General features: G+C 41.6%; 1 protein-coding gene across 1 annotated transcript in view; it reads right to left on the minus strand.

Annotated features, from left to right (window-relative positions):
* The window catches only part of LOC128735340 (MOXD1 homolog 2-like), a 96,410-nt gene that overhangs the window by 37,844 nt on the left and 38,457 nt on the right, over positions 1–20,109 (minus strand). Inside the window, exon 4 of the mRNA XM_053829830.1 lies at positions 4,591–4,869. Coding sequence (XP_053685805.1) covers positions 4,591–4,869 — 279 coding nt within the window. The remainder of the gene's footprint in view (positions 1–4,590; positions 4,870–20,109) is intronic.

The raw sequence follows: 20,109 nt of genomic DNA on the forward strand, positions 1-20,109 counted from the left end.
TCAGCATTTTGACACACAATGCAAAACTAGTAAGTTCCTAATATTTTAGTTTGTTGTCTATCACATGCGATCAATCAAAGTGAGCTGAGGTCTCTTTAAATGCTTTTTATCATTAAAGAAGTCCTACCAGCCAAATTTCCTACGTTTTTTTCGTGCGACGAAGCAGGCAATGTCGACTAATCGTTTTAATTTCCATCATTCATAAATGAAAATAACTCATGCAAGGCATTGTCGTTATTCTACAGCCAGGAAAACTTGCCTGACCTGCAGAAATTTTGTAGAATAATATTTGTCACGCCGTCCTACACAAATACATGCGCGTTAGCTTCGTAAACATTGTTTTGATTTTTGGTTCGGACGATGGAAAATTTTGATGGACGGATTTTAAAACGGTACGACGAATTTTAGAAATAAAGTCAGTTGCGTAATTTCAATAATATGCTTTAATAGTCGCTTTTCAGTGATTTCAAAGTTCACGGATCGGAAGGTAAGTGTGTTTTAGTCAAATCAGCAGCAGAACTTTTGGAGTATTCATTAAATCCATCCAACAAATGATGAAAATTAGAATTGCTTTACCTATTACGACGAAGCCCTGCTATATTTACAACAATTTCTTTGCAAAAAAATTACAGATTAAATTGAAAACTACGGACTTCTGGATCACGGAAATTATTTATTTTTTATTCAATTTCAAAAAGATAGTGAGGCACGTGCCGCAGCATGGGCACGCCAGTGAATGCTAGTGCAATGGGTCAGTTAAGCTCCCCCAGTGAGTCATTCTACATCTTCTATCGAAACGTCCGTGGGCCGACAAACAAGACCTACGAATGTGTTCTAGAGCTCTCGTACGAGGTGTACGTTTTTACTAAGACTTGGCTCGATGATCACATCACCTCTCGTCAATAATTCAGCAATGCTTATACAATGTCTTTCGGGTAATTCGAGGTGCACCTGTTTAGTAGTTTCCGGAGAAGTGGTCGAGTCGTTGCAAAAGCATCGATGCCGATATGGGTGCAAATTGCCAAGGTTGGCAACATTATTTCCATCGGCGTTGTGTATATTCCACCAGACAAAAGCAAGGATTGCGACCATATTTAATTGCATCTAGACACTTTTGTTGAAATCAAGAGCCGTTCTGACCGTGATACGATAATTCTCTTTGGTGACTTCAGCCATCGTCAAGTTAAACGGAATGCACCTGATCCATTACCCAGATACTAGCAACGCTATTCACTTCGCCTCCGTTGACGTGACGTTCTTGACAAGGATGTTTTTGTTATCGCAATGCTGAGATGGTTGTTACGGCATTAGCAGAGTTACGGTCATGATCTATTGCTAGTCCAGACGACATCCAATCGTACGTGCTGAAAAAGTGTTCTGGCGTTAAAGAAAAACCTTTGACGTTCCCTGCAACCTGGAAAAGCTCATGTATGACGCCAGCACACAAAAAAGGAGACAAATCGGATATTACTAACCATCGTGGGATAATTTTACTTCCTTCTGTATCAGGATCCATCTTTACCATCTTGGTTTCTCGGATAGACTCTGTGATTGGCTGAAGGCTCATTGGACAAACCGACGGCTATACGTAAAGACAGGATCGTTTGCATCGACTGCATTCATTCCGCAGTGCGGAGTAATTCAGTACCACTCCTATTCGCCCTCTTATTCAATGATGTCTTTTTGGTTTTACCAAATGAGTGTGCGGTCATTTGAAAATTTACCTCATCATCCGCATCGATGCTTAGATGATAGTTACCATCTGCAAGATATGCTCGACAAGTTTGCCAGGTGCTATCCGGATAAATCATCTCATGATTAGGATAGCGAAGTGTTGGGTGATTTCTTATCGGCATCTGAAGAATGCTGTTCTGTTCAAAAAATCCATCAATGAGACTGTTTTGAATCAAAACATGGATCTTGGCGTTCTGTTAGATCACCTACTAACTTTTAAAATGCACTTGGTTTCATTTTAAAAGTTAATTTCTACGATCGCCTGTGTCTTCGTGAATTGTAACCGTCATTGGTAAGATCTATTCTCGAATTCAATAAGAAATGGTCGCCATTTGAAGAGTTGTGACATCAATTGTATGGTCGCCATATGAAGAGTTGTGAAGTTCTTGAATCGAATTAGTGCAGCATTTGTTTATTTGGTACGCTTAGCGCAAACTTCCATAGATGCACCCGCGGGACTTACCTTCTTATAAAGATCGTTGTGCAGTGATTATCATAGAAACATTAGAAGATCAACGCTGTTTCGACAATCAAGCTGTTTGCGGGGTAAAAATTTGACGATCGGAGATCTACTTTCGATTGATTGTTTCAAAAGTTTTTCTTCGACTTGAATGAATTTAATTGATGAAAATGTCAATAAGTAAGACATTCTTTTAACGTTCATTTTGGAATTATATTTTATTAAAAACTAGCAACAGGATTCATCTTTCCCTTCCTCGATGTAACTCAACTATAGGATAGTTCCTCTGATTGAATAATCAATACAGTAAGACAAATCTGTCAATTTGTTAGCGGGTCTTTATTGCTTCATCTTAACCTACTTTTTATTCATTGCTGACCATTTCAGACGCGGTTCTAACTTTTACGATGTATTTATGTCTATGTCTATCAATGCAATTATCTTCTATATTACGAGTAGTTATTTTATAAAGCAAGCAAATCAATCATCAACAGCAAAGAGATAAAAAATAACAAGTCGAATGTTCAGTTGAGTAAGGTACAACAAATAGAACCGTTTCATTCAACCAATCCAATCCGGCTCTGAAACAGTTATTTAAAAACCGCGGAAAGCAATAAAATTCACTAGCTAAACCAAAACATGGTCACATCGTAATTTTTTCCCGAACAATTACCACCGGTTGACCGCAACAATCTGCTCCATTGCTAACACGATATCGTTTTTCGCTATCGTTTTAGCTCCTTTAAGTTTCCCGCAGAATAGCGGGCGACTATTTATTTAACAGCCTAGTCGTGGAGGCTGTAAAAGCGATGTATGTGGGATTCAAACCAAACCAGTGCAACGGTTTGTTTGGCACAAACAATGACCTCGTATTTGTTTGTAATATTGATTTACTTTTTCTGTTCTGTGCTAGAAACTTTACCCACATAACAGATGTCTCTTAACTACCAGGAACTGGAAACTGACCTGAATTAGTACATCAGAGGGAAGGCTGAAGCAACGACTATTTCTTCTTCTCATCCCCTATAAATCTGCTTAGGTTCTGCGTTATGTGCTACCTCTGTCTCTCTCTCTCTACTCATTACACTCTAGACTTACAACCCGGGGCCATCTACCGTCAACCGCAAGTTCTCTCATCTACTGCGTTGGATCCTTTTGAAGTCTCCCGTTGCTATCCGCAAAATTCCATGTAATGAAACCGATTAAATCTCTTCCTCCTGATAGGGACACAACGTCCCCGGGGCTGCAAAACAAGCTTACATATGCGAACGGTCGGTCGTACGTTCTGCTGATCCCCGAATCCAGACCTTCCGCTGGCAGAGTTCGAAAGATGTTAATAGACAGCCGGATCCGTATCCGCAGTATTTGCCCCGTTCCACATCCGACCGTCTGGCAATCTGTCACCGGGTTCCAGACCGGGTCATCAGGAGACGTAAGCAAAACATTTCCATTGGCCCAATAACTTGTGTCCAGACGCACGGACCGTGGGAAGGAATCTAGTATCTTATAGCTGTAAGATGCGATGTGGGTGTGTGATGTGTGGGTGTGTGAGTGGGAGTATGGGCAGGTCAATGCGGCTAGGTCCTCTATCGCCCCGATGATAGCACAGCGATGGCGTAGGAATGATGCTCCAACCGGAATCTCATGTACATCGATTTATAACCTAATACCCTGCAGGTTCAGCATCGCATTTAGAACGACAGAAGACAGAAGCTGACAGATTTCGGCTCTAACAGTAAAAGATTATGTGACGTATGAATTGAGGCTTCGGTCACATGTAATTGGGCTAATTGGATTGAAACAGTTGCAATAGTTTTCTTCCGAACAAATGCTGTGAGATTAAGTTCATTGTCTTGGAAAGTCCTATAAAATGACCTATTTCATGTCGATTTCTTCCAAAGAAAAATATTCAACATATTTTTTCCGTAATATATATCGTAGACTCATGGAATAATTTATTTAATTATCTTGATTGTTCTCAAGTGTCGCTTGACAAGCTCTAGCAAATAATTTGTTGCTGTTTACTTCGACAAAATTGGAGCACAGCTGAACAAATAAAACAGCGGAAAAATCAAATTGCGTACGTGTCACCAGACGACGTCGAATCCGTACATCTTCCTTCCCGACAGCCCGAAGAGAATGCTAATTTAAGCAGGAAAAAAAATAAAAGGAAAATCATTCAAGTGCCGAGCCTTTCCTTTCGCATGAAAGAAACCGTTGCGCCCGAGGGCACACGCACAATCAAGCGCAAAAATTCGTTACCACCGTCACCGTTCCGCTGACACCGGAAAAACAAAACCTTTCGAACGGTTGGCTCGCTGGGGAGAGGGGAAAATCGAACAACCATCGGTCGGAAGGAAGCAGAAAGCCGAAAAAGGACAAAGTGGCAAACTTACCCTAATCAGATGATGTTTACGATTGATATCGCTCAGCTTGAACATTTTGCACCAGTGCAGGGTGTTGTCGGCCCGCGGCAGTTCGACATCCTGATTGCGCAGCTCCATGATCTTCATCCGGGCGTCGAGCTTGATTGGGGCCTGATTGACGCGCTGCGTCAGGAACAGTGAACGTGCCTGCTTGAAGGCCTCCGCCGGATCCGGCAGGCTCCCCGGGGTATACGAGGACCCGTGCGGTTCCTCGTCGTGGTACATGTAGATCACGCGCATTGTGTCGTTCTGTGGAAACGGAAGAGAAGCGAGAAACAAAAGAAGTAAAGGGTGAGAAATGACGGTTACAAATCAAGTATGTATTATTGACGGTGCACCGTGAATGTGAGTGATGGCCGATAGGACGAAATTAACTCTGTCCTACTTTTATTATTCCTATGAGTGATTCCTAAGCTTAAATTAGACGTATTTCACACAAAGATGAGCAGAAATTGACATCAATGCCCCGCAATAAAATTAGAATGCATCTGTAAATGTAATTGTAATTGAAGCGAATGGAATTGAACAATTTTACATATTTTGTTTTTCCAGAATTTAATAGGACTGAACTGAATCTTGAACCATTCGAGATTCTAAATTTTAAACAATTTATGTTACTTAGTTATATCAGGTATCAGGTATCAACATGTTTGGCTCGAGCAACATGTTCGTCACAATCATGTGGAAAATTTTTAGCAGCTTTTAATGAATTATTCGAGATAAAAACTTCAGAGAAAGGTTCCTTGAGTATGTTATTATTATTCGTAGCTTAAACTCAAAACGTGGAACTCAAAATCTCTAATTTAAATCGCTGGTTGTCAAAAGAATTAGAAATAACAGATAACAGCAGTATTTACGGTACGACCATTAACTGTAGTAAAAATATCATGAAAAGTAATTACATTTTATATATAAAAATGGATTTTGGAATCCATTGGAAAAAATGGAAATGGTTCCTGTTGTAGCCCGTCGTGAAGTGTCGTTTAAATGATCATACAGATCCGCATCCCGCGAACTTTTAGCTGAACACCTCCAAGCCATACAGTGACGCCGCATCGGTTGCTATTGTTTTTCGGTTTCTTTGAGTGCAACTGATTGTCCGTCATCAGTGCGTTTCGGACAAAAGAAAAAAGACTCGAAGGCAGTTTAGCTTTTACAGCACTTAAACTGAAAAGGAAGCAGAACCGACTTTCTCAAACACATCAAGTGTCAAAAAGTTCCATACTACTGTTCAGTGTGAACTTCCGTATGTCTCTATAGACTAAAAATAAAAAATCGTCAGTATTGGGTACGTATTGCATCCATAATCATGGAAGAAGAAAAATGCGGTCTGTGTGGTCTTCCTAATCCTCCGTCCAAGCAAAGGGGGAGGAAAGCGAAACAAATTAACTGGATTTGCTGTGATAAGTGCTCTGTGTGGTGCCACACCGTTTGTGTTCGAATCAGTGACACGGATATGAGTGACTTGCAGAGCTACAAGTACTTCTGTGAGAAATGTACTATCCGAGGTAGTCTAGTTAAAACAGTAATGAGCTCCGATCTTCACCTGGAGGAAGAAGTCACACAACTCAATCAAACCATTCACGATCTGACAGCGCAACTAGCAAAGCTTCAACAGGAGATCGATAGTGTCCGCTTAATAGGTAAAAAGCAGCACGACCGTTTGCAGAGTAAGTTGAACAATGCCAACCAGCGTGATGGTCAATGCACTGCCCATAGTGAACTAATCACCAGCATCGAAAAAAAACTCGAGATTATCGAAACGGGCGCAAAGCTCGCTAGCACCTGCTCACAATCAGTGAACTGCTGTCGTCTAGCTATCAACAAGATTCCATGCCGTGAAGGAGAGAATGTCCGCGGCATCGTTGAAAGTGTGCTTAATTTTCTTGGCACACATGAAGAGCTGTCTCACGTCATCAGCTGCTTTCGAATCGAAGTTAAACCATCAAAATGGTCCAATCGCAACATATCTCCAGCAATAGTTGCAATCTTTGACAGTAGGGAAGTGCGGGATCGTGTACTCAGGAAATATTTCGACAGACACAAAGACGCCAAGCTGTGTCATCTGAAGCTTGCTCTTGACCTCAACTACCGATTCACACTAAACAAAATGCTGTCGGTAAAACCTTTTCGGATTCGAAACCTCGCTCTTCGTCTCAAGCAAAAAAAGCTCATTCAATCCGTCTTCGTACGTAATGACAACATCTCCGTTTTGATCCCAGGACATAAGCGGTATACACTAGTTGACAGCACCGAACATCTGTTAGAGCTTACTGGTCAAGACCAAGGCATAAACGAATCATCTGTATTCTTAGATGCTCTTTCGTCCGACATGTCTTCTTCACGTTGCTAACCCTCCAAACTACAATACTGACGATTTCCAACCGTTCGTTAACTGACATGTCCAATAATAATATTTCAAACCTGCGTATCGGGCATCTCAATGTCCGAGGCCTTGAACACCATATTGATGGTGTGAAGCCACTCCTCGATAAAAATCAGTACCATTTCTTTGCTACGACCGAAACCAAGCTCAAAGCATCATCTCCTGTGGGACCCATCCGTATCCCGGCATATAATTTCATCAGACACTCGCTGCCCACCGGTAGAGGACGTGGTGCAAAAACATGTGGCGGAATCGGACTATATGTGCGTAAGGGAATCAAAGCGACACCGATACTCAAATCAACATTCGACCCGACAATCCCCGTCGGTCATAGGTTTGAATTCCTTGCCGTAAGAGTGAAAATCAATCAGCTAAATATCTGTGTGGTAGCCGTCTACAATCCCGTCAGTTCTAACCCTCATTTTTCGCTGTGTTACGAAAAACTACTTCTCGATCTGCTCGACAATGGGTACGACAGACTATTTGTAACAGGTGATTTCAACATTAATGTTGCTTCGACTCAACCAACAACAAACCATACAGCGCTGAATCGTATCAACAATACTTTCAACCATCTCCATCCATCTCGGATCACGAAGTAGTGTACTTGCTAGCGAACATCAAGTTGCAGAGAACCGCGCCCCACACAATGCGCGTCCGAAACATCCGAGCCATTAATCAACTGCAACTGCAAGCCGATTTTCTAGCAAGAGACCTTCAATACATCTACGCTGCTGAGGATTCTTCGGTTGAGGCAGATCTACTTACTGCCGAACTTAAGGATCTACTCCAGCACCATGCCCCCGAGCGCACAATCGTCGTGCGTGACAAACGTACACCCTGGATCACGGAAAGTATCAAGCATGCTGTGGAGCTGAAATCATTAGCATACACTCTGTATTCACGTAACCAAACAGAACCAGAGGAGATAACCAGTGGCAGGACTATGTCCGAAAACGTGACAGGGTCAACTGCCTCATTTTTGAAGCCAAAAAACGCTATGCCGAACAACATTTCGATTATACTCTGCCAGCGAAACAACTGTGGTGTAACCTCAGAAGAGAAGGCATACACAACAATGTAAAAAAGGACTCACCTACCGAAGAAAGTAATGCGGATGACCTAAACCGTTTTTTCAGTGATGGCCATCGCCAAGTGCAGAGCGCAAGCCAAGCCAGAACATCGTTCGCACCCCTCCACCGTTCGATTGATCGAGGTGCAGCCGAGTTCAACTTTCGTCGTACGAACACCGATGAAATAAATCGAAAAATTTTCGAAATCCATTCGAATGCAACGGGCTCGGATGAAATTCCTATCTCCTTCATTAAGTTACTATGTCCATTTATCCTCCCACACCTGTCCCATCTGTTCAATTCAATAATCGAATCGAAATCTTTTCCTACCAACTGGAAAAAAGCCATAATTACTCCCATCCCAAAACAATCCAACCCTACCCAGCCCAAGGACTTCCGACCAATTAGTGTTTTACCTGCCATATCAAAAGTGCTATGACCCATCTCCTCTTTAAGAGAGTGGGCTTCCATACAAATGAAATGCAAATTTCCTCTTATATCGAGAACTAATCAAGCAAATGGAACCAAATTTGGCATGTGGGTGTTTTAGATGGCAGAAATTTTTTCTATGGTGAATTACGACCCCTTCCCCTTTTAACAGGGGGGGCTCCCATACAAATGAAATTCAAATTTCCTCATAACTTGAGAACTAATTAAGCAAATGGAACCAAATTTGGCATGTGGGGGATTTTGGAGTCTTGAATTTATTTTATGATGGTTAGAGACCTCTCACCCCTGTGGTAGGCGGATATGGACTCTCATACAAATAAAACAGAAATTTTTGCGAAACTCAAAAACTAATCGAACTCGAAAAATTCGAGACTCTTCCATAAAACATTAGTCAATATCAGGACCACAAAAACTATCTATAGTAACACTAGATCATTCAGGACGAGACGGCCGCGAGTGTTGCCGGTGACCCGCCGTCGGAAGCGCCGCCCACTGGGGGGAGGCAACGCTCCGCAGAAATCACTACTGTCTAGGTTTATTTATTTTCCTAGGTCTACCTGGGGTTTCTGGAACGAGCGACATCGAGTAAGGAGAGGATCGCGAAATGGTACTTTCCACAAAAAAGTTTTCCGTGAAATGGTATATTCCGCTTAAGGTTTTTCGCAAAATGGTATTCGGCGAAATGTTGTACAATCATGGCAAATATTACTATCCGCTTTCTGGCTATGCAATGAGGGGACAGGGGAGTTGTTTTCTATTTTACTGTGAGGAAAAATTGCAAATTTGTATATTAAACTACCCATTCCTGGTAACTAATAAGCACTAACATAAGCAGCAAATCAGCGAATCTGGCATTTTATATTGCACGTTATTGTATGTTAAGCTTTTTGACTGCAGAGGTGTTGTAAATCCAAAATTGTTCGTGTCGGTAATTAGCTGTAAATTAGCATTGTCAGCACTATAAGAAGGTTATCAGTAAAGTAGCTGTATATTTTGCCAAAATAGCATTTAAGTAGCATTTAAGGCGACTTAAATGCTTATTGGCCTACATTTGAATAGCATTGGTGATGCTTATTGGTTACCTGGTATGCTTTCATAGTTACGTAACTGCCAAAATGAATGATCTAAGGTTGAACTCCTCAGAAACTTGCAAAACTCGAGATTGTGACAAAGATCATCCGAGATTCATGATTTATGTACAACACAGGTTAATTTGTGGAAACAGGAATTTTGTCGGGTCAGCTAGTATCTACATAAAAGTTATTTATTCCAAATGTCTGTTGATCACAGAATAATCTGTGCGTGCGGCAACACTGACATACGCAATTACATTGTTGCTAGATTATTCGTTTCAGATGGCGACTCTCTAAGGCTCTCTAGCTATGACTACCGGTATTTATTTCGTCAGCATATGCGGAATGCGGCTGCGGCGGAATTCCTGCAGTAGTATTTAGGAGAAATGAGTTGTCATTGTTTTTTTGTGAATTTCAAAAGGTGTTGTTTTTTGTTTGAAATTGAGATTCTGTTCATGAAAATATATTCTCTTTGTTCAGACTGGCAAGAAGAATGCAATGGATACATTTTTAAAAACCTGAATTAATCCGCCTAACGGTATGACCTGGCCTTTTTACTGCAACAAAAATAGTTATTTTTGTATTTCCCAGGAACATCTATAATTAAGTTGACTATATTTTTAAATATCCTTGATCCTCAAAATCCTTATTCAACAGTAAAATTCACAAGAACGTACTGCGCGCAACAATTATATTTTCTTCTCTTCTTCTTCAGCATAGAGACGAGGTGGTTCGTGATGTCTCAAGCACTCGTCTTCATTCAACTCGGTCTTGGGCGACTCGTTGCCAATTCCCTAGTCGTCTCAGAAGTGGCAAATCGCTTTCGACCTCGTCGAGCCATCGTGCCTGGTCGAGCCATCGTGCACGTTGGGCCCCCCTGTTCCTGGCGCCGGTGGGGTTGTTGAAGAGGACTATTTTCGTCGTACTGTCATCCGGCATCCTTACGATATGTCGCCCACCGTAGCCTGTTAAGTTTCGCTAGATGTACGATGGGATTCTCCCCAAGCAGTGCCTGTAGCTCGTGATTCATACACTTCCGCCACTCTCCGCTTTCAGCTTGTACTCCGCCGGCGTATGCTTCCTGATCGTAGCATTTTACGAAGGGCAAAGTAGGCCCGATTTCCCGCTTGGATTCGCCGCTGGATCTCCTTACTAGTGTTGTCCAATGTACATGCTCTGATCAGTCGTGTAAGTTTGTCCGGAAAACCGTGTTCGTGCATTATCTTCCATAGCTTGTCTCGACCGACTGTATCGTATGCTGCTTTGAAATCAATAAAGATGTGATGCGAGGGCACATTGTACTCCCGACATTTCTGCAAGATCTGTCGGATAGTAAAAATTTGGTCCGCAGTTGCGCGAGTCCCCATGAAACCCGCCTGATAATTCCCTACGAAACCTTGTGCTATCGGTGATAACCGGCGTGACCGGATCTGGGAGAGTACCTGGTAGGCGGCGTTTACCAGCGTTATACCACGATAGTTGCAACAGTCTAGCCGATTACCCTTTTTGTAGATGGAACAAACCACTCCTTCCATCCATTCCTTTGGTAGCTTTTCCTCCTCCCAAATCCTCGAAATAACCCAGTGTAGAGCCTTTGCTAGCGTTTCTCCGCCATGTTCACAAAGCTCTGCCGGTAGGTGGTCCTTCCCAGCGGCTTTATTGGTCTTCAGCAGCCCGATTTCTCGTTTGACTTCTTGGATATCAGGTGCTAGGACATTACCTCAGGACTCAATTATCTTTCAAACGGTGGAAAAAGTTTCATAAGCTTTTCACCAAGTAGCATAAGTATTAGAGTGAATTCTGTTAAGTTTTAGCATGCCTATAAATCGAAGTTGGCGCGAGTAATGAAAGGTTAATTCTTTTGTAACTAAGTATAATTGAATGGAATTTTACTTTTTGTCGTTGATTTGTCTTAACGGTACCATTACTGCTATGTTATTTCACTACGAGCAACACGAATGCTTTTACGGTTAAGAGCCCCTTTTGATAATTGTTGATTGAAAAATCTGTTGATTTGCTATAAACAAGTGTAACAAACAGAGTTAACTGAAATTAAACTCTAATTCACTGCAAATCCATTAAAATGCATTGAAAACAATGGGTTTAAACAAAATAAAATTGTCATATAAGAATGTGTTCGTTCTTAAAAGAACGGTTTTCAATAATTGATGAAACATAGGAAACCTAGAACTTAGAGTTTTTTTCTTGGTTTTCTTTAGTAACTGAACAGAACAGCTTGGCTCTTTGGTAATACACCATTTATGGTAAAAGTAGTAGTAGTAGTAGGGGAAAGCCACCATCATTTCAAGGACTTGCCAATGTATGTGGGTAGAATTACAGTAGATCCAAATTTGATTATCAAATGAATTTCACACTAATGCTGTTACAGAAGGGCCAAAAGGGATTGGGCGGACCCACAAGCAGAGGCACTTGTGCGCATTCCGGGGTTATAAGAGTCGCCTTCCAGCATTAGGATCCTTTCATGTAATAATCAATTTCGCTGTACCAACTTTAACCCGCGTGATGATTTGTTTGTTTTGAATTGAGAAGTGCCATATTTGCTTCAGACCTTAAGGATTCAGGTTGGCAATCCACTCCATCATCCAGCCTTCCACATTTATGATTTCATTAATAATACTGTTAATAATATGATATTAAGATGAAATGTGGTATATATAGGTAAAAATAGAACAATCTCACCAGCAGTCCTTCGTATGAAATAAAGTAGCGTCCTTTGAGGTTCCATAAGTGCTTCTAATGGTTAATTTAATTTTTCATTCTGGTATCCATGTGCAGTATTAAAACTCGTTTTGGCCAAAGTTTTTACTATATAGCAGTAGATGCTTCATAAGCTAAAACGAAAAAAATAATTAAAATAACTTATTAGGCTTACCAATTAGCTAGGCCGTCTGGCTCCGCCGTCTGCCCAAAACCTCGGTTTTGAAGTCAGGCAGCCGGATACCACCCAGCATCGCACCTCCTAGCTTGGCTACTCAAGAGCATTACCAGGTATGGCCACGTGGAGGCGCTAGGTAGGGGTTTGGGAAGGCTAGAGGTATATTGGACGCTCCTCATTTGCCTTCCCCATTTCATACCCTACACCATTTATGGTAAAAGTAACTCCAAAAGTAACTGGTAAAAAATACGCCCTGCTGCGTGGTAAAATTTTCAGTTGCTGTGAAGTAAGCAGACACGAAGTTACCGTCGACGTGTGAGAAAGCCGCCAAGAGGCTTCAAAAGAGAAAAACATAAGGCGCGTAGAAGAGCTGTACGTGTTTCTGTTGTTCCCTGATGAATTTGCTGAGCACGCATCTTATATGGCTGTCAAAGCTCGCTTGTATTAAGTAAATGTTGCAAGTTGGAGTTATGATAATCAAACAATCGGTCCTCAAACAAGGATCCATACATAACGATTAAAGAGATTCTCTTGCTCAGTGAGTACCAAAATAACACCCAGGCAGCAAGGTAAAAATTTAATTTTTCTGCTTTTTGAACACGTAGCTACTGAGACTTCTTGGTTGGCTCGTTTCAACAAACTTTTACCGATCACCTCTCGCGAAGCTCAAATTTTTTTCATAGAAATAACTTCACAGAAAAAATTTATTGAGAATTGAACGTAGACAATGTTACATACAATGCATGTAGCATGTGCACATGAAGAATCGTATTATTACACGCAGTGATACATGCTACTATCGCTACAAAGAGACTTACGTAGTCCTACGTCACCTATACGTTCGTGTCTTGTACACAACCCCTCTAGTGATTAAAGTTTAAAATTTTTTGTTGAATTTTCTAATGGGAGCTAAATCTCTCCTGTACCTTAGGGTTCCACCAATGCACTTTATCGGCCTCTGCTTTTACCAATTTTGTGGCTTTTAATGTTTAACTTGTTTAAAGTTTTTCAGTAATGCAACGTACCATGCATTCGTATTTTCGAGCGGCGTCTGTTTGATTAATGCAATCTTTATTGTGAAATTGGGGCTACGCTGTATGGCATAAAATCACATGGCATAACGCTCTTGGACATCACGCCATTTGGCATAACAGTCTATTTGGCATAATGGTCGTTTGGCATAATCGAAAATTTAGCCAGACTTTGTTGTTTTGTGTTTACTTATAAAATACTATATTTGCCACATTGTTGTTTACAAGAAAGGAATCCATGCGAGGACTAAGCAGAAATAACTTATAGTCGATAAACCTAGTGAAACAATTAAACCTAGGCAGCGGTGGCCTCGCCCTTGATCTAATGCAGCTTATTCTAGAACTTATTTTCATTTATCATAGACTATCCAAAATTAAGTTTGTTTTGTTTACTTTCAGTAAACGATAATTTTGTCCTCACTCCGCACAGTGGTTTCCACCGCCAGTTGTTGTTTGTCAAACCAGCTGACTTCACAGTGATTGCTCAATTTTCAAATTTGTACAAAAAACACCACAGAAAAACCGCAAATCATTCTTAAAGCAGCATCAACAGCTCAATCGATGACAGAGAACTAGTGCCAATTGCCTATCACTTCTGATACCCGGCACAATGTCAGCGACCACGACTGGGAAGAGCATCTTCCCAAGGGCATTCCTGTGCATCCTGAGTCGGCGGATGAGTGAACAAACGATGTGCAGGCCTATTCATCCGCCCGCTCGGTGTGCTATTCGCAGCCGACCGACAGCACCGCTGGTCGACGACGATGAACCTGCCTGCAATATCCCGAGGGGGGTGCGGTCGTTCAATCGCCAACCAACGCTTGCATCGTGTATGTTTGCGTGTGCAGAAAAAGTTGTCCCTATTGTCAGTCGATCATCCGTCCGTCCGACCGCTCAACTGGCAGGTATAGGAGATGACGAGATGTTAACCTAAAAATACCTCCAAGGCTCCTCATCATCCTGCGCGGTATGTTGATGACGAGTGGCGAGCTGCACACAATTTGCCCTCGTAGCGAAAATGCTCACTGAGCATCAACCTGAGCATGTCCACACCGCGGCGCGAGGTGGTGCGGTAATTTTCCGACTCTGAAGTAGTAATGTGAAGTAACCGGTTTCTTTGCTGGCAGAAAACTTGAAGACTGTCACGAATAGCTATCATTTAATATCGCGCGCTCGCGCAAATTATATCGAGCCGCGACGACCGTTGCGCCACGGTGTGGTTAGTGGTTAGTGCTGGCGGCGCGGCAGTGCTATTTCAACGATCCATTTTGCGAGCTATTAAGTGCAGACCCACAGCTTTCGCAAGACACTGCATGTCGTATGCGATGCGGAGGCTTGGCTGCCCACTACTGACTGACTGGCACGGCGCAACCAGACAGGGTCGGTTCCGCTGGGGATTGCGAGTCCCGCGAGGTTGTCATGCGGACTCCGCTCTGCTCTGCTCGCCTTCTGGGCAGTCAGTCAGGGCTGTGCGAAGAAGTGCGAAAAGGCACCGGCTTCTTATTGCATTATGTTGTCATTCAGGACTGATTGGCAGCGAAATTAGCGATGACTTTGTCACGGTTTATCCGACCGGAGTTTAAGCCTCTGCGACGCTATAGAGCGAAATCGTCTAATTTGACACGTGATAAAGTAATGGGCATCAGATATTTGATTACGGACAAATGCGGTAATGGATGGTATGATTCATGGTTAATACGATAGAATCTTACGTGACTCGAACGCGAAATTCCGTACGCTTCTGTATTGATCAAAGTAATTACTCCTTACCAGAAGCCGAAGGCTACGATACAAACACCGGCAGACACGTGGTTACGCAACTTTTCGCACACGGCTCAAGGACTTCTCGATTGTGATTACGAACGACATGTCGTCCCTAGAACTGACGGACACTCGATGTGCGCACTTGGCGGTCACCATCACATAGCCATCAGTTGTCGTTACTCAATAATGCATGTAATTAATTTCGATTGGACAGATTTGGGCCACTACTGATGCAGCAGCCGTCCGGGCCGGAGATAAACAAGCCACTTTGCGACAGGGTGCCTCATGCATGTTTAAAATACCGTACCCTTTGGTGGCAGCAATGCAAGGGGGACAATTCGCTGACGTTTCGCGTGTGAACATTTGCATCCACACTGGAACTGATCACGAATTCGTGTAGCGCTGATTTTCCTCATCAGTTTGTATTATTTATGAGGTTTTTGCTTCAGTTTCACGCGCCTGATTACGCCACACCGCGGTCGGTAGTGCGCTTTTGTGCATGGGTAATTAATGTTATGCAAAACGGCTGCGGTGTTAAATGACTCTGTCTGGCTCTGAACCAATCGTCGTGTCACTGCCGTTCATTCATTAACCTGAAGTCGTTTATGGTCTCTTATAGTCTTATGCAATAAACCTTCACAAATAGGCCACACTGTTGTCAACTTAAATAATTGAAAAGTGCCTTGCAGAAATTGTTTCCAATAGTAGGTCATCGTAAATGTGACACTTATACTGACGAACATCAAACTATATCGCAGAACGAACTCTCGACAAAACTTTATTCCCCAGATTGCATCCGATGGCCATAAAAATTGCAACATTACAGCAGTCAAGCAGAAGAATCCCCATTAACATTATCAACTTTCGGCAAGATTTGCTTGTTAGGATAAAACTTTCTCGTGGCTCGCGTTCTTCGGCACGGTTTTGGCTGCCGTACGATGTTTTATTTTTCATGCGATGGTCGATCTGCCGGGTGACCCTCGAAAACTTGCTTCACGCCACACTTGAACACGTTCGCAGCCAGCCGGGGAAGGACACAACTGGGCAATCGGTTCAGTGGCATCGGCCAACCAGACACTTTTCCACCTAGAAGAGCATGCTGTCTCTTCTGGCAGCGACAAGACGAATCGTTGGAAAGTTTTTCGAAATCTTTCGAACTCCTGTTACGCTCTCGGACCGAGGACTAAGTGAAAAAGTATGACATTATGTATGTTTTGTTTTTGCTTACTTTTACCAACAGTTGCACATCCGATGCATCAGGATTAGGTCATAAAGAAGGATAAAAATTGAATGCGCTTTGTGGGGCTGCTAAAAATCGCTAAAAGTATTGCTTCTAGACAAGCACAAGATATTTTTCGAAGCTGCCATGCCCAAACAAAGCTGGCATTTTTCTAACAAAGAATTTCCGAAGTGAACCTAAAAGCGCTGACAAAATCTTTTCGTCTTAACCAGCACATTAAGACACCGAGCCGGGTCACCAGCACGGCGCGGCGGCAACACTCGAAACAAAAACTATAAATTGGATACGAAATCCTTGCGTGCACTGCTGTTTACCGAGGGGATCGCCGTACAGATCTCTAAGTTGGTTTTCTGCCAAGAGACCTTCTAGTGTAGTTATCTGCAGCAGCAGAAACGACGACGACGACGACAACGACGACGGTGTCGAGATTTCGACGCCTTTTGTGCTTCATTCGTTCGGCCGTTGCCACCCCCGCGTTGCGTTGTTCGGTCTCGTACGGAGGACTATGAAACGAGGATTTAATTATCTTAATGACCCATTTATCTGGACAATTAATTGCAGCATAGCCGAGCCAGCCAGCAAGCAGGGCTACCCGTGGTTCGCAGTGTTCGTTTGAGTTTTCTTTTGTCTTATCCACCATATTTGTACTCATTTTGTTCAGTTTGACACTAGCAAACCGAACCGAACAAAGCACTGGGGTCGGTTTCAAAGGGGAATAAAAACGTGTTTCTTGGTGGAAATACTAATATCTCATACCGTGGGATCAGTACGTGCAAAAGTTGGTGGAAACCAGCTGGCAAAACTTTTCAAAAACATGGTTGGAATTAGTTTAGATGATTTTTACAAAATACAATATGTGAAATGTTAACAATCCTGGTGGGAGTTTTCTTCCTACGGCACGGCACACTATGGTCGAAGAAGCAAAAGTTCAATACAAAATACAATATCTCGAAAACCATTTGCTCTACAGATTTCATGTATTCAGAAGATTTTGTTTACAAAAAGAAACCTATCTTTTGGTATAATTCATTGGTCACTAGGCTGGTTAGATAATTATGTGGCCCACAAATCTTACATATCATACATTATATATTGCAAAATGCACATATTTAAAGGAAAAAAGTTTTTTAACAAAAACGTTTTCATGTCCATACTGAGGAAAATGAGCCCTTTCCAAAAGTTAGTCTAGAGCAATTTTGGAAAACATTAAGTATGCAAAGTTGCTTAATTAAATGAACTCTACACACACACAAAGTTTCATTGAATTCTGAGAGGGTGCTGCGAATCCTACAGACTGGCGTGAAATCCGTCATATAAATATAAAAATACTCACTTTTCAAATGCGGTTTTCTACAGAATAGAAGAAGTGTTAAAAAATGGCATTACATGTCGTGGAAAACTGTAATATTTGGAAACAAAAACTTCTATAACTTCCTTCAAGTAATAGATAGCAACTACCTGATGGCTTCAAAAAATGCATCATTTTACGTCCTAAAAGTCATCCTAACACAGTTTCTAAATTGGTTTTCAAATAAAAATGTTAAAGCAAAAAATTTATTTTTGAAGACTCACCCTGATCCCAAAATTGTTATATAGCGATACACAATTTTTGTTTGTTCAGCATAGTTTTAGTAAAATAAATTATCAATAGCTTTGCGGGTATGAAATGGGGAAGGCAAATGAGGAGCGTCCAATATAGCTCTAGCTTTCCCAAGCTCCTACCTAGCGCCTCCACGTGGCCATACCCGGTAATGCTCTATTAAGTAGCCAAGCTAGGAGGTGCGATACTGGGTGGTTCCCGGCTGCCTGATCTGAAAATCGAGGTTTTGGGCAGCCGGCGGAGCCACACGACCTTGTTAATAGGTAAGCATAAAATAAGTTATTTTAATTATTTTTTTCGTTTTAGCTTATGAAGCAGCTCTTGCTATATAGTGAAAACTTTGGCCAATACGAATGTTAATACTGCACATGGATATTGGGTACCAGAAGAAAAAGTTAAATTAATTATTATGGAAACCAAAAGGACGCAACTCTATTCCATTTCAAGGACTGCTGGTGAGATTGTTCTATTTTTACCCATATATACCACATTTCATAAATAAACTAGAATCGGGAAGAGGGAGGGACCATCAGAGCACTTGTTTGAAGCGGTGGGCCTAGGGAGAGTGAAACAGTCAACTTTCTAGGGTTAATCTTGGCCCGATTAACAACACATCGTGGATAATGAGCGAGCTCTTCTCCCTACCTGCTGGCGTCATTCTGCATTAAGACGGTTTATTCAACGATTGACTCAGGCGACTTAGCCCTTGGAAGGAGATTCTCTAAATTCCTGGCACGTGTAAGTGATGTTGCTTATCGACCAATTCCCTTTTTGCCCTTCATACAAGAGTTGGGAAGCATGACCAATCGTTGAATATGTTCAACTCTTTTTGACATGATAGGCTCATTGCTATGAACGGATGTTCTGCTAAGGCAGGTGGTAGTACCATATATTCATTCATATTCATTTCATTAAATTATCAATAGCTTTGTAGTAGGTAATATGCTCTATATCACAAAAATGAGAAGTTAAAATTGTTAAAACGAGCAAAAGTGAACCACCCCACATTGGGCAAAAACAGGCTCGTAATCCCAAAAATTAGAAGCCGCAGGTTTGGAATCTTACAAGATAGGGTAAGGAACGAGTTAAGCAGTGTTACCTATTTTAATCAGTTGAACATAAATGATCCGAAAATGCACTTTTTTATTCATATTTTCAAAATCTTTTGATAGGATCATCTTCACAAATCACTTAACCATACATTTGATTCACACAAACACAATTTACTGGGTTTCCGACAAGAAATATGATGAATTAAAAATTGTTGTCCAAAAAGGTACATTTTTCAGCTGCTCTTCAGCAATCGCCACCTCGCTACTAACGAATTCATCAAATTTTCAGCACTGATTACAACCACTCTGAAAGTCAAGCACTCAATTGTCACATACCATATTATTCACGCTCTTTTTTTCTATTATCTAAGGCTTTGTCACTAGCCAAAAGTTTTATTATTTTCTAACAAAACTGAAAACAAATTCTGAATTGACGGAACCTGTTCACCACTAGCAGCAGCTGCAGCACAACTGATGAACTATCGTGTTGCCAAGACACTCTTTCGGTTCTGGAAATAAGAATTTTAAGTTTGAAATTAACTGAAACTTCCTATGGTGAAAATGTGGTTCAATACTTTCAAGAGAAATGTATGTTCATAATTAATTTTTCTTTATTAAAAACAACACAAAAGACAGCTTTTTCAATAATTTTCGAAGATTTTCTCAGTGATTTAATAAAGCAACGATGTGTTTCGATGTTATTTGCTTTGACAACACTGTTCTGAGTCGGATCGTTTGTACTACTATATGTTTACCTCTTTTGTTCTCCCACCATCCTTATGAACAGCGAGTGAGACGTCAAACTCGCAGTTTCCCACAAGAACACCAGAGAATAAAAGAGACGACGAATACCGTTTGCCGAACGGTGCGGTGAGTGTATGCCCCGATAAACAATTTAGACAGATGGCATTTTACGCATCTATG

This window comes from Sabethes cyaneus, chromosome 2, assembly GCF_943734655.1.
Source record: "Sabethes cyaneus chromosome 2, idSabCyanKW18_F2, whole genome shotgun sequence".
Classification (NCBI taxonomy): domain Eukaryota; kingdom Metazoa; phylum Arthropoda; class Insecta; order Diptera; family Culicidae; genus Sabethes; species Sabethes cyaneus.